At 41.2% G+C, this 15,890-nt stretch overlaps 1 protein-coding gene across 4 annotated transcripts in view; it reads left to right on the top strand.

Annotated features, from left to right (window-relative positions):
* SDK1 (sidekick cell adhesion molecule 1) overlaps positions 1-15,890 on the top strand; it is a 412,574-nt gene that overhangs the window by 311,996 nt on the left and 84,688 nt on the right. For all 4 annotated transcript variants that reach the window (XM_055708535.1, XM_055708536.1, XM_055708537.1 and 1 more), the window contains 4 exons: positions 1,480-1,671; positions 3,489-3,610; positions 11,964-12,073; positions 14,465-14,615. In XM_055708535.1, coding sequence (XP_055564510.1) covers positions 1,480-1,671; positions 3,489-3,610; positions 11,964-12,073; positions 14,465-14,615 — 575 coding nt within the window. The remainder of the gene's footprint in view (positions 1-1,479; positions 1,672-3,488; positions 3,611-11,963; positions 12,074-14,464; positions 14,616-15,890) is intronic.

Raw genomic sequence — 15,890 nt, 5'->3', positions numbered from 1 at the left:
GTGGAATTGTTGAAATATCCCCTCTCCTTATCACTGCCCCTTCACCTGAAATGTAATTAGCGACTATGTGAGCACCCTGAGCCCATTTTCATGCAAAACTGGGTTAATGTCAGCTAGTACCAGGGGAAGAGTAATATCTCACACCTCAAACTCTCACAGAAATATTTCTCACTGTGCTTTTAGTTCACGAGCTGGTTGCTTAACACCATAAGGTATTTTGCTGTGTCAATTTGTATACGTTAATCAGCTTATCTTGTTAAAAAAAAAAAAAAAGGAGGAAGAAACATCAAGCCCCCCAGCTGCTCTGAATTCCTCATCTTAGATGATGGGAACAGGAGCCCAGCAGGGATTTTCTCTAGCCAGCAGCTTGCCTTGTGCAGGGTTCACTCAGTGGGGTTCCTTTCTGTTAGTCCTTTTCACTCACTTCCATTTCAGAGGCATTCAAGAGCTATGTGTATTCCCCCCACCACTTCTCCCCCCCAAGTCAAGTCACAAAGAAAGCTGCAATCAAGCAAACTTTTCAGACTCGCTCTCTGGAGACTGGCACAGTGAGGTTCAAATGGGTTCAAACGAGAATAAAGTGGGACTGGGCAGGAGGAGGACAAGCGGATTCGGAGGTAAAATTGAGCAAATCAGACAGTAGAAAGTTTCAAAAGTTCTTGGAAGGCAAATGGCTATAAAAGTAATAAAAATGAAAACCTGGTTGTGATAGAGGAGTAACGTGGAGGTCAGGGTGAGTGCAGTTTTGGACAATGTGTTGGCCACACTATGGTTTTGAAAGAAAGGATAATGATTCACCCAGCTGAAGGATTTCTATGAGGAACAAGCAGTGGGGAGTAGAGGTTTTTCGGTTCCTAGAAGATTCGCACAATGTTCCTGCCTGATTGTTATTGTCAGGTTGGTGAGTATTTCTGCTGATGGTTACTTCAGCCTCGAAAGGGAGTAGCCTTACTAAGCACACACAGATTTTTAATTAGATATTCCAGCTGGTGAGAAGGTTTTACATTTTCCAGGTTTCTTCCTATTTGCTTCATCGAGTTCACAGAATGAAAGTCCACCCTTCTGCAACGTTCATTCCTTACAGAAACTATCCCTGGGTTTCCTAACCAAGCAAGCAGCGTATCGTCATAGAAAAAAGGGCGCATCAGCTGAGACTCCCATGTCCCCTAAGCTGTAACTTGATGGGCAGATGATACCCTGTGGGGTACCTACAGCAATTGCTTATTGGAAATAACAAAATTCAAAAAATACTTGGGTATTTTAGCTGGTGTTTACTTCAGTATTCTTTATTTTTCTGCATATAAAACATGGCCACAATGGAGTAGAATGAGAAACAAGTCATGCCACCACTGACCACAAGCAAATCGTGCGGATGCAGGAATTTACCAGGCTCTGGGTTATTGTATAACTGTGCTTTAGAAGAAAAAATAGACTTCATCACTGCTATGGCCCCCTGACTTCTGTGTAATGGTTTTTCAGGGTACCAGATCTCCTGGGAGGTATATGGCAGGAATGAATCTCGCCTTGCCCGCACGCTACCCAACACGACGCTGGAGTACAAGATCACCGGGCTGTCGTCTCTCACCACCTACACCATCGAGGTGGCAGCTGTGACTGCAAAAGGCAGTGGCTGGGTCACGTCCTCCACCATCTCTTCTGGTGTACCCCCAGGTTGGTGAAACTGCATTGAAACAAATTAATATGGGCTGATTCTTCATGTATCTGTGTTCCGAAGATCACAAATTACTTTGGTTCAGTAATAATAAAAATGGTTTTATTTATAAAACATCTGAATTCTTTACTGCATAATACAAATTTAATTTTTAGAACAGATTAAAACATCAACATCAGCACACTTGCAATTTGAGATTACCGGAAAGTTGAGGCTGTTTAATACAAATACAAAAAAACTTGTAGGGATGGCAGAAGGAATGGACAAAGTAATAAAGTGGATACAATACAGAAATTCTTGACATTTACAAAGTAACATAAGAATGGAGCCTGAATCAGTTCAGAAAGGATTGCTTAGGGGAAAAACAGAGTTTGGGTGATGCTGAAAGGGAAAGGTTTTTCCATTTTTATGTAGTATAGCTTATGTCACCTAAGAGAGGACAAGTATAATGAAACTAAAACCTTATTTCTATGATCTGAGGGTTGTGGCCTGAGAAACATTTGGGAGGAGAGAGTCCTGTACTGCCTTGTCTGAGTTGCCATTTGGGCACTTGTAAATTTAACCTTGTTGCATTTCGGTTTTCAAATTCTGTGCTCTCCCTCATCCACTAGAGAAAGCAAACTAAAAAGCCAATTCATACCTCAGACAAACTGTTTCAGTTAATTTATAACTTACATAAGCAGAATTTTCCAAAGTGGAGCAGTTAGTGTACATCACTGAGGGTAATCCAGTTTTTCCGTTTTCTGGTATTTTTGAACTTTTCTGTATGTCTTGAAGTATGTTTGCCTTTCTTTTCCCTAATCATAGGTAACTGTGACAAGCTGTAGACTGGATCAATGCCATGCTCCCTGTTGTTAGCCAGATAACAGCATTATCCGCCTTGGTCAGGGTTAGTTTATCGATCGTAGCTCCCACAAATGTGAACTAAGAATCAAGAAATACTGTGCATTCATGCATACTTGAAATATATGCCAAAAAGCTGCCCTTTTTTTGCCTGTTGCATTTGGACATAGTACAACATTATGAATGATTACTGATTATAACAGTAATTTCCATTACTTATGAATGCAGGTACTATTGGGAATTTATTCTAAACAATCTATATTTAATCTCTTTCCTGGGCTTGCTTTTGTTGATAATACAGATAATATTAAAAATGTAAATGCTGCTGTAAGCTTGACTGATGTGAGGCAAAGATCTGATTGGAACTGCGGATTTTTCCTCATAGAAGGTCACCCTCTTTATTTGCAAGAATTTTTTAAAGAAATTATCTACTTTATTCAGGCATCAGAAATGCCCTCTAAACCCCATCTATTACAGGTCAATACAAGAATCACACAATCTTCCCCATACACTACCCAAACTTTTGAGTCTTTTTCTGTTGTTAATACATTAAACTTGTATTCACTCTAAGAAGTAAATGCAAATTATTGACATTTCATTCTGGAGAAAGAGAAGTACTGTGGGATTAGGTGACCTGGCAAGTGACTGGCAGATGTGGAGCTGGGAAGTACCTTCCCCGCTGAGCCATCATGCTTTGTCAGTTGAGCAGCTTCTCTAAAACAGTAGCTGTAATTCTGTAGATGGGCGCTTTCTTTTCTCATTCAATCTATAAAAATGTGGTGCATTCTCAGAGCAGCAGAAATAGTAACGCTGTATGTAATGCTCTGCCAAAAAGAAAAAAAAAACAACCAACAGCTATTTTCCTTATTATAATTGTTAGCAAGGTATTTTATATGCTGCAACACTGAATGTCAATCTGTGTTACCAGGCCAAAGACAAAGAGCGTTTCCACCTCCCATTTCTATTTCTTCAGAACTTCCAGGTGCTCCATCCAACCTGGTGATTTCCAACATCAGCCCTCGCTCTGCCACGCTTCAGTTCCGCCCAGGGTACGATGGCAAAACCTCCATCTCCAAGTGGATAGTCGAAGGCCAGGTACGTCCCTCACAAATTAGCTCTTTATGAAGTTTCTGAAGGCTTAAAAATGGTCTAGACAGTGAGTTGTTGTTTAGATTACAGTTTTTGTTTACTTTTGGATCAAAGCTCTTCAGTAAATGTCCTGGTGGTAGCTGTGCAGGGGTTCCTGGAAAGGTTGGGAATGCAAGGGAGCTCGAGAGGCTTAGCTGAGAAATGTCTGTGCAGGAGCCAGTGAGAAAAGGGTCATGTGAATGCTGTAGCTTCTGTTCAAAGGAACAACAACAAAAAAATGTAGATATTTTATATATATGTGTATATATATATGTATACAAAGGTGAGAATGCTTATCCTTTAAATAATTTATGTGGGTTTTTGTAAAGCAGCTTTGCTTACGTTCAGAAGAACACCAAATGCATCATCAGCAACACATACAGCAAAACTTAAGTCCATCCATTTATTTAAAAAAGAATTTGAAACCTGTGTTTAGGTTCTGTTAGGTGTATTTTCAAACCAGGTGCAAACCTGGAATTATCTTAGTCAGAAGTATAGGAAGAATTGCACTGAACAGTAAAGATACCATTATTCATGAGTCTGAGTGTGTTTTTCTCTTATAATGGATTGTGCTGAGTTTTTCTATCCAGGCCTCTAGATGTGAATAGGATGAATTCTCTTCTTCATCAGATTTAAACAATATCCCTCTTTCTGCTGTCATTATGCCTTGGAAGAGTTATATATTCCTCATTTGTTCTTCTGACAGATGAGATTTGCTTCTTCCTTTCCACCCACAGAGCTTTATAAATAATATAATCTGTTTTTAAGACCAAATGTTGGACTTCTTAAATCACCGTCACCACTTGGACGTGTTGATACAATCACTTCACTTGGTAATGAGATCGCTGTGAACGAGTTGGTACATTTTGTACCATTTACATACACACTATTGCATATCATGGAATTAAACACTCCACGCCCATAATATGGTGGCTTGGCACATTCTGAGAAGCATTTTTGTGGTGGAGCACCACTTTGATATTGCTAGAGATCAGTTAATTCTGTGAGTTGCAGAATGCCACCAAAGTGAAGTAAATGTGAATGCTTTAAAACAGCGATAGTAATTACCACGATGTTCATCTGCATCCTTGAAGAGCCCTGGGTACAAATAGTGGTTAGAGGGTTCTTGGCATGCAGGAAGGGAAGAGAGGAACTTTCTTGTTCACAGACCCTCATCAACATCTCATGCATTGCTAGGAAAGTCAAGGGGTTAGTGGTTCTGATAGAACCTGGATCCAGGAATGAGAGATCTTCATTTGGGGCAGGAGCACAGCCAAAGTCTTTGCGGAGTCTGGGCAGTTCTTTTCACCACAGCTACCCTGCAAGTTCCTTCGGCACCGTACCTCACTGTTTAGCTTTGGCATAACAAGAAAAGTTGTTCAAAGTGGGTTTAGTTAAAAAAAAAAAAAAATCCTGCTCACATGATTAACAAAAATCTTTTTGTGTATGCAGAGAAATTAGTGACTCCTTAAGGATGAAGTAAATCCTGTTTCCAGGTAACAGCTGCATGTAATCCTATGTTCACAGCCCCTTTCTGCCAACACTCTACTCAAATTCTTTCTTAAAGTGGGATTTTGCAGCACCTTCAGTCAATCCAAACCACAGTTCTTGTTGTCCTGCTCTCATTCCTTCTTTTCATCCCCATCACTCTTACCAAGACTTCCTTACTCCTGCCTTCTGCGTGCACTGATTCTGGTGTGATCATACCTGGAGCTGCTACAAGACTTGGTCCAGCCGAGAACAAATGAGTTTCAGGCAGATTGACTCTGTGCAGGCCACGTGTGATCAGAAGAGCACCGTTGCAAGGACAGGGGATGGAGACATGGCAGTGGGAGCAGAGATGAAAGGGGGAATGCTTCTGTCCTGACTTGGACCTAAGTTGCCTTGGACCTGCCCTCTGGACTGCACAGGTTTCCCTGCCTACCTTTCAAAGGCACACAAGCCTTCACAAAACAGATGCCAGTGACACCCCAGCATTCACTTGTGCCTTCCACATACTCTGTTCCAAGCGGTGATGTCTGTGCTGGGATGTAGGCTGCTGTTGCAATGTGTATTTTGGCATGGACAACCATCTTTGTTCCTTAGGACTAGGTTAGCTTGAAGGGCAGCAGTTATACCCAACCTACAGTGGTATTTTCTAAACAGAAACGTATGGAGGATTTTTTCTTTCAGGATCTTTCATTCACTGGCCCATGTACAGCCTTTAATAGCACTGTCAAGTGTTTCATGCCTTATCATTAAATTAAAAACCACTTAAGGTGTGGGCTTGCATAATGTGATTTTAAAACAGGTGGTGTTGCTGAGCGATAGGATCACATTTAAACCCTTAATTTGTATGTTCTAGTGTACTTTGCAATTAATCAGTTAAATTAGAGAATAAAGATTCTCTCTGAGCAGGTATGGGGACTACATCTCTACCCATTTGCACATTTTTTGACCATTAGCCTTCCTGAAAGTTTGCAACAAGGTGCAGAGTAGCAGAAAACAGCCAATAGCTTGGGAAAAAAAAAACATGTTGTAGTTAGTACAAGATCTTGTACAGCACGATCTGTCCTGGGAGGAGGAGAATCAAGCTGATCTCCTACACAGCTCTGTTCTCTTTGCACTGTACTTCTGCTGCTGGTGTCTTCATGGCAAAGTGTGACCAACAACTACTGGCTGCTGTCGTGTACTTCATCTGCGTCCCCCCCTGTACAGCTGGGTGGTGGCTTTGCATTGGACATCCCTTGTGTATTACATCATCTCTTCCATCTCTACTGGGAATATCCCCTTTACTCTCCGTGTCTGAGTCCTTACAGACAAACTTCAGCTCTTCTCTATTCCCACCCAAACAGCCTGCCGCCAGCAGGTTTGCCACCTTGGTTTCTCTGTGTGGTAGAAAGCTTCCTTCATAAGGGCAGGTCTAGAAAATCTTCCAAGTCTTCCATTTTGGCTGGGTGCCATTTTTTGAAGTCTGATACTTCATGAACAATTTAGGTGCAAAACACAGCTGGGAATTCCAGTTGACGTGAAATTTTGTACATCTGGCCTTGGCTTCTGCTTTTTGTGCTGGGGTTTAAGTTCATGGGAGCCACTGTGGAACTAATTCTCAATTATGTCAACGAACATGAGAGGGGAATCAGGTCTTTAAGATTGTAGTGTTGGTAGGTACTGAAATATCAAGCATCAAAAATCCTATTTCTGTGTTTCTAGTGAAGCTACATTCTGTACTTCTGAAGGGATTTCTTAAAAATCACCAGACTCTTTGTTTTTCTTCTTTACATTGGACTCAGAGGAGTGGAGGAAACTGGATTTCCAAATGGATAACTACAAAAATGTACCAATGCTATTTAAAAAATATTTCTAACATTGTTTTTGCATTACATACAGTATAATTTAAAGAGAAGAGGGTCTAATGTGATATAAAGGTTCTGCTGACACTTGGTCAGAGGGACCAGCAGTAACTGCCTTGTGGCACTGACACTCACAGGTAACGTGCTCATCCCCAAAAATGTCAGTAAATCCTTCCAACCGTCCTGTACTCTCAGATGCAGTTAGAGTATAGATTATAAACATTTTTTCTGGCAATTGGCAACCAAGAATGATCGTGAATTCCTGTTGTTGTTCACGTGGTTCCACGTTTGCACTCTATCTGCTGCAATCCAGTTTCAGCATATTTTTCTCAGACTGGATTTTTCCTGGGGTTTTGTCAGGCAAAGGACATAGGTGATATCATCAGGACAGAGCCTTGGCGGCTGCTGGGCTAATTAGAAAAGCTGGGCTACCTTCTGCCAATTTTGATGTGGTTTTGTGGTGCTTAGTGGTGGTGTTGAGGCAAGAGAAGACCTGTGGAATGAATGGCTTAAGGCCACTGGTGAAGAGCTATCGCGAGTCATGGAGCCATGAGTGTATGGGCTAATAAAGAAAGTGGTTTGGCTTGAAGTCTTTCTGCCATTTTGAAAGAGATTTTGTATGAATATCATGGTGAGCAGTAGGAGAGTTTTAAAGTAGTAAAACCCTTTAAGTAGTACCACTGCGTTCACTTGTAAAGCTGTGAGTTGGGAAAGTAAGTCTGTAACTTTTAACCATGAATTTATCAGGTTTCGTGGGTTAAGTCAGTGACCCAGATAGGATTCATCCGTTGTATGAGGTGATTCTCTTGTTGTCATTTTTACTTCAGAGCTGGTAAATAAAGTGTCTGAAACTCTGACAATTTTATGCCTTTGCCAATCTTTAAATCAGAAATGGCTGAATCGATTTAAGGATTTTGTAAGAAAAAAAATTGCACCCATGCTGACATCCTGTGAACCGAATTTCTCCCAAAGTGATTTCAAATGTGTGAGTTATGGACCTCTATAATGAAAAGTCTGACATATCTTGAACTATAGCAGAACACAGGGTACCTCTATAATGTACAGAAACATTGTGTTTTCCTTTCCTGCAGTTAGTACTTCATAACCGTTCAAAATTTGGGAAGCATTACTGTCTTATAGAAAATACCCCAGCAAATTATTTTTTCATTCCAAATTTTAATTATTTTTTGTTTCATTTAAGTCAAAATCCTGCAACTTTGCTCATAATAGTGCATTCAATCAGGAAACGTTAAGTCACTTTATAAAATATGTAACATTTTCCTTTTTAGAAATGGAGAAACCAAATGCATAGAGAAGTAAAGGGTTCTGACATCACTTCCAGTGTTGTTTAATACTGTCTCATTGCTGTAATAAATGAATGTGCCCTTTTATTGAATGTAGTGCCTTGGGAACTGCTGAGAGATGGGGATGAATATGTGCTGATTTGTGATGGCTGATGGTATTGAGAGTTACGTGAAGTGTCTTGGTGGACATAGGTGTGTTTATTGTGGCAGTACTGAGGTCCCCTGTGGATGGTGGCCCTGTTGCGTGGAGAACTGCTGAGATGCAGAGAGCCTTTCTTAAGGTTTTTTTCGGCTGACCGTAACAGAAAAGCAGTTGGTGTTCTTATCTGCCTCCTAAAACAATGTGTGCATGACTGTGTGTGCATCTGTCAACAAACATGATCCTTTTCTGATGTTTGCATGTGCTGTTATCCAAAACACAGTGGCAAAAGAGAAGCCTCGACGTTAACTTCATTTTATGCAGAGCAGCTCATAGTGGACTCTCTTTGCCCCTCAAAGGACTCTTTGATCCTTACCACTGCCCATAGTTCTTCTTGCCCCGTGGGAATCTCTTTGTACTCTGATTCTTGAAACTGATACGATTCCTCTGATCTGACATCAGAGTGTTTCAACAAAAATAATTTCCTTTTCCTTCAAGAGCCTGGAACTTGGTAATCTACTATAGATCTTGCAGAAGTTGAAAATATAGAAATCCATCACTGAAGGTTCTCTTCCAAGACTCCTTTCTGATATTGTTGCTAAATAAATGAAACTTGTTTTGGGTGACATTGACCTAGAATTGCTTGGCCACGCAAGTCAGACAGAGGTCATGCAGAAGTCACCGGGCTGGTCACCAAGCTACCCTACAGCCATCCGCCTTTCAATCCTCTTGGATTGGGAAATCTCCTCACACAAGAAACACACTCTTAAAATATATTACTGTTTTCAGTAGAAGAGCTAACCATTTGAGTGAGTTTCTCAAATGCTGGCACCAGATACTGAGAACATTACAAGGTGTTATTCTAACTAAAGCAAGTTCCCTGATACATTTTTCTTAAAACCTTTTGCTGAATCACAGAACTATGCCTGTGGTTGATTTTTTTTTTTTTTCCTGCCTCCCTGTCACTACCTTTCAGCAAAAAAACGTCTTAAAAGCAGTGAATTGGGACTGGCTGGGCTCCTGCTTTTCCCAGGGTCCCCCACCTCCCAGTACAGGTAGTGGCCGCCTGTTTACCAGCTGGCTCCTGAGCTTGGGAACCATCAAGATGCCTGGCTTGGTTGGCATCTGCTATTTGCTCGTAGGCTGCACCCATCATTCCTACCAGGGAAAGCATTCATAACCAGAAAGCTGCCTCCTGTGGTGGCTTTCAAGGGGCTTGCCATAGTCCTGGGCACACAGAAGCTTTTGCTTCTTCTCAATCAGAAAAGATCCTTAATATTTCCACCTTTGCAGCCAGCTGGTAAATGCCTAGCTGCAAAACAGGTGGGGGGGGTTGCAGTCCTCTCAAGCTTGAGTCAATGTCAATTGTTCACAGCTCTGTGGGCCTCTGGGTCTGAACCATGTGGTCCTTAATGTGTATTAATGACCTGCCTGCTGCTGCAGAACAAATGAAACCTGTGGTTGGTTTTGGAGGGGTTTTTTTGCTATGCAAGAAATATTTTAAAAAGCTCTTACTGTTGTTAGAATACAAAAAGATGACTAACTCGCTACTGGAGATTATTTGCAGCTTCCAAAGCACCATGGATTTTGCTATACAATTACTGCAGCACTTTGAAGTGATGCTGTTAAGAGCCAGGAGTTTTGCAAAAATAAGCATTTACTATAGACTTTCTACAGTATTAATCAAAAACCCTTTTAAAAAGTGTTCTCGATTTCCTTGACTGAAATCAACCATCTCTTCCTTTCTTTGTTTGTGTAGGTTTTTTGGTTTGGGTTTGGTTTTTTTTTTTAATTTTCCTGATCATCTCTCTGTTCTCTGGGTTCAGTTTAGGGCTGCTCTGTTTTACCACGCAGACCTGCCTCAACTTGCTTCCTTTATGCTTTTGCATCCATGGACTTTGCTAAAATTTATGAAGCTCAGTTGGGACCGGGGATTTTAAAAGGCCCGTAATCTTCACTGACATCTATTTTAAATGTTGTTTGATGTGTGGCAGTGTCCTTGATAACCAAAAAGGCTGAAAGGCCCATCAAGACCTGTGCAACCATGTCCCTCTGAAAGCCAGCCCTCTGCTGGGAAGCTCACGGAGGCTTCTTTTCACCAGTGCAATGCAGGACTTATTTCTTTGGCCTAAATTGCCGTGTGTCATTTCTTCATGCACAAACATAAATATGCAGCACATCAAATCCTGGGTGAGCAAAGAACTAAAACATCTATAAATAAATCAGGCTGCTTCTCCTGAAGGGGAAAAAAAAATAATGAGTGAATGAAACCTAATTTTCTCTTTGAAGCACTTGGGGTGTGCTGGATACTTTGGGCTGGGTTGCCTATCAAGCGCTTTGGCAGTGTCTGTGGCCATAACTTGTCCACGGAACTTGTAAGGGATCTGTTTAAAAAAGATTAAAGCAAATAGCTCTTTACACAGCGTGTTGTGAGCTTCTGGAATTTGTTGCCACAGCAGTCTGTAGGAGTAGATAGTGTCTGTAAGTTAAAAAAAGGATTAGGCATCTTTGTGGATATGAAGTCTGTAGACAGACACGAAAGGGCATAGCTGCCCCTGTACCCCCCAGTATCCTTCAGCCCGCGGTTGTGGGCGCCGGGGTAGGCCGAGGGAGCTGCACTACATGTCCTAGGGCTGAAACATGGGGGTAATCGTGCACAGTGTTCAGGAATCACATCATGGAGTCGTGTTCAAGATCTCCTGTGTCTCAACGCTTGTGAAGCCCAGCCACACGCCACCCCTTTTCTGTCTCCTTCTCCGCATGCCTGCCATGCTTACACACACCACCCGGGCTGCTGGCACGGCGTCTGCGGGGCCCGGGTCACATACTGGCCTGGCTGTCATGCCCTGTTGGCTTCCTTTTAGGCCCTGATTCATCTTCATTTTATCTCCAGAAAGCTGTATGGAAAGTAATGCTCTCTGTTCTCATCACCATTTTGTCCCTTCTAAGACTGCTGTAGCTGAGGGATGGCGTTGAGTAACATGTTGTAATTAATTAAGACAAAGGATTGCACATGGAAAAGTCTGGTCTAAAGTGCAGACCAGCAGATGAGGTTAAAACGTTTTTGTTCTTTGACTTTGTTCTTGTTTCTCTGTCTTCATTTCTGTGGCATTTTGCCTCCATTGAGACTTACTTAGTATGCATCAGCTCCCGTGAGTTATTATCAAGGCTATTTTTCATTTTCTTATATTACTTCTTGATACTTTTGTATTGTGGCAGCGAGATTGAACAGGGTATTAGCGCTCTCATGGTGTTTTTCTGGAAGAGATCTTATCAGAGGATCCTGATGAAGTCCCAACAGGTACAAGGAAACTTGGCTAACTTGGCTGTGTTGTTGCTTTACAAATAACTAGTGCCTTGTCATATAAAAATTAATATTAAGTGGATAATATATGTTCAGAAGCATTTGTCTTTCCACTGCTATGGTGACATACATTGTGAAAGAGGTTATATGTATAAAATTATTTGAGATAGATACATATATATATATATATATATATATATATAGTCTGTATTGTATTCCTTCTTACCTTTCCCATGAACAGGTTGGTGTCCTGGGTGATGAAGAAGAGTGGGTGAATCTTCATGAGGTGGAGAATGAACCTGATGCTCAGATGCTGGAAGTACCAAACCTTACTCCTTACACTCATTACAGGTAAGAACAGCAGGTAATTAGCTGCAGCATGGAAAAAAATTAGTAAATAGCAGCATGCAACAGCTTTCCTAATCAGAAACAGCTGGCTGTGGCTTATAATCTGAACAAAAGGGAAAAGGTTTTCTGTTTTCATCGTTTATACTTAAAATTGCTTGTCTTATATTTTAAATTGTGATTTACATACAATACGATTTGTAAGGTGAAAAAGGAAACCCAAGTGCACAGTGAAATGCTGTTACGAGAAACTGATATCCTCTGACTTCCCTCATCTAAAGGGTGCACCAGTGTAACATCAGTCAGTGACAAATCAATTGTAGTTAAACTGTTGCAAACGTGTAATTACATATTTACATCAGTTTAAGCATTGTTTTATTGACTTAGCTTAATTTGGTAACATCAGTGAGATGAAACCTTTGTTTATAAGAATTTACAAAGTTAAGCTTAATAGATATATGCAATGCTCGAACTGATTGAAGTGAATCTACGTGATGGGTGCACCCCAGTTAAACGAGATTGATTTTTTTGAATCAATTCAAGTGATGCGTTGCTTTAGTATAGACAAGATTTGAGAATTTGAGGTACTCAATCCTAATGAAAAATACTTTCATGCAGTAGCTTGCTAATGTAAAGCCTGGTTGCAACGAGATATAGCGGCAAGTGTTAAATCAGCTTACCAGAACCTTCTCCATTCTGCGCTGGCTAAAGGGCGTATTAGCCAGCCCATGTGCTGCTGTGAGCCAGTAGCAGGAGCAACAGAGTAAAGCTTGTATAATTTACAGCTAACTCAGTGCTGGTACACTAATTTTCTTCCTTTAGTCAGAAGCCTAGGAACATAGTGAATTTCTCACAAACTCTCCTCTGAAGTGTTTTACACCTTATCCTCTAGAGCTAAACATTTTACTAAAGGCTCTTTGAAAATTTTGAGCTTGGGCAGAGGTTTAGGAAAATTATCTTCAGCTAGAGAAGATTTTGCTGCCCTCATAAAGGCGGATCCTTCAAGCTGAACAAGCAGAGGTGAATAGTAAAGTGCAGGTCAAACCAGAGTTCAGTGTTCAACGTCCATGCAAAATAGCAAAGACTTGCACACCGAGCAGGGGTATGGAGAAATGTCTTTGGGATAAAAAATCCTGAGGAAGACTATGAGGAATTTGGGGTGGTTGGTTTTTTTTTCCGTTGTTAAACTTTTTGGTTTATTTTACATCCCGCATCTCTCTTGCATCCATTGAATTCTGGAGTGATCCCAGTTATACAGGAATCTTTACACTTCCAGCCCTCCTCTGATTTTTCCATCCTAAGCAGCCCCTTGAATTTTGCCTGGTCTTTTTCTCTCATGCATGCACAGACACGAGCTTTTTTGGTTTTATTTCAGTATTAAGCAATTGTATATTATTTTTTTGAAACTTAGAAAGTTGTTGTCGAATGGTTTTGTTGTCTTCTGGTCAGCTTTAGTCATTGCCCACCAAGGAAATACATTGCCAGAGCTAATTATCAGACCGCATATTTATCGGCCAGCTTCTTCTCTATATTTTGTGCCACTGTCTGAGAGTGAAATCAAGGACAGCATTTGTTTAATGTGTTTCCTTTAATGCATTTTCTAGGGAGATCAGAGCAGATAAACAAATGCAACTATATTGGCTAGCTCACCCTTTTCCCAAGCTCAGTCATTAGGTCCAAAAATTGTTTAGTATGAACAGGTCATGTATTTATGTGCCAGTGCTGGATACCGCTAATTGCTTGTGACGGGTGAGAGTATCTGAAATGTACAGCACGTCTTAATTATTTTGTGCTTCCTGGAAAAAAGATTTCTCTAAATCTTTTGTGACCCAATAGGGATTTCTTTTGTAGAAGAGATGGTTTCAAGCAGACAGGGTATTTTTTAAAGACGTATAGCCATATTAAATAACTTAATCTTTCTTGTGCAGGAAGGCTGAAAATGCAGCACGGGGATAAATCAGCTTCTTTCAACCAGTAATTGAGGGGAAATGTTATCACTAGTATATTTTTTATATTGACAAGGAATGAGAATATCCAAAGTTTGATATTTTAATACCTTTCTGAATGTATTGTACAAGCGTTGGAAGAGAAAATCACTTACTGCTAGCATAAGCTCATCAGACCTGCTATAATTAACATAAATTTCTCACACAAATACCTCAGTTTCTAATAGACCCTAAGCTAATCTCATTTTCATTTTTTTAATACCTGAGAGGATCTGAAAGCAGTTACCATAAAGCATTCAGCAGTGAATACCAAGGGGACCTGCATGCAACGACCTTTGTAGAACATTTAGAAAGACCTAATTTGTATTTTTCCATCTTTTTCCTATTCTGGAAAGAGAGGTGCTATTCGCTGAGCTGGTAGAGCATGCACTGCATCTTTCCTTTGCTCCAGGTTCCGGATGCAGCAGGTGAACGTGGTGGGTCCCAGCCCGCTCAGCCAGCCCTCCCGAGTCATCCAGACGCTGCAGGCGCCACCAGATGTTGCCCCTGGGAGCGTCACCGTGCGCACGGCCAGCGAGACCAGCCTGTGGCTGCGATGGGTGGTGAGCTCCGAGCAGGGCTGGGGGTGCAGGGCAGCTGGGTACCAGTGCTTGGGGTGCAGCTACTGGCCCAGGGGGTCAGGCCAGTGCTCCAGAGTGCCTTGTCCTTGCGTTCAGCATAAGGAGTAACAGCAAAATTATTTCCTTTTTCAGAATAGGTGGAAATCTGAGACTTACTTAAGTGCCTTATTAATCACCTAAATTGCTTACTGCCACTATATCTGCTGCTTCATCAGAGGAATATACGCCTGTGTGTAAAACCTTGGCTTTTGAGACTCTCTAGTACCACAGTCTGGGTCAACACGTGGGACAAGAATATAATACTCAAGCCAGTTTGCAGTTTCCTAGGGCTCAGTTGTTTGCTTTGTACAAAACCATTCCCAGAAGGTGCGCGCTGGCCATTGGCAATCATCCTGCAGGTACTGAACAGCTGTGATTCAAGGGCAGCAAAGTTTGCACATTACACTCCTGCAGGAACATTATATTTGTGAAAGGATGTGGAGTTATGTGATAAAACGTAGAAAGAAATGATTAATTGTGAAGATGCAGTGATTGCTGACATTGTTGTGCCCTGTTGACTGTCTCAGTTGCCTGCAGAGTTGCCTCACTGGGATTTACTTGGCAATTAACCTGCTCCAGGATGGTTTTTCTTCTCTCCTGTTAGGCAGAATTTTCCACTGGGGTTACTGTGGTGTGAAGTTGATGAAGCACAGCTTTTCTTTTGCCCAAATGTTGGCTTTTCTGTGCATAAAATCATTATGTCTGGAGGTCAAAATCAGGCTAGAAACCAGAAGGGTTTTTCTCCCTTCAGAAAGGTATAATTCCATTTCCTCAATGGGACACTGCACTTAATTCAGAACCTTGAAAGACCAAACATCCAACTTGAAGGTGTCACCTCACTACTCATTGAAAAGCAAAGCCACTGCAGTTCGTTTGATAGGACCCACATAACTCACTCCTGGCTTTACCACATGAATAACATGCCCACATCATTAAACCTTTGGTACTAAATCCAGACATATATATATCCCATCAAAATTGCCTCAAGGTTGTTTTAAGAGACTTTAAAACATTCTTAAGATTGTGCTTCCTTGCTGTGCTACCTGGAAAACTGGTTTTCATGAGTCAAAGTGTGCAGGGTTCAGGAGGAGCAAGAGCCACAGCTAAAAATGACCTGATACACCTTATGGTTATGCTTAATGACATCAGTATTTGAAATGATTTAATCTTTTTTTCAAGACCTGTGTCTCCCTGGGAGCAGGGAATTCCTTCCTACAG

The sequence above is a fragment of the Falco cherrug genome, chromosome 4 (assembly GCF_023634085.1).
Source record: "Falco cherrug isolate bFalChe1 chromosome 4, bFalChe1.pri, whole genome shotgun sequence".
Lineage (NCBI taxonomy): Eukaryota > Metazoa > Chordata > Aves > Falconiformes > Falconidae > Falco > Falco cherrug.
The sequence above is the reverse complement of the archived record's forward strand: the minus strand, read 5'-3'. Positions and strand labels throughout refer to the sequence as shown.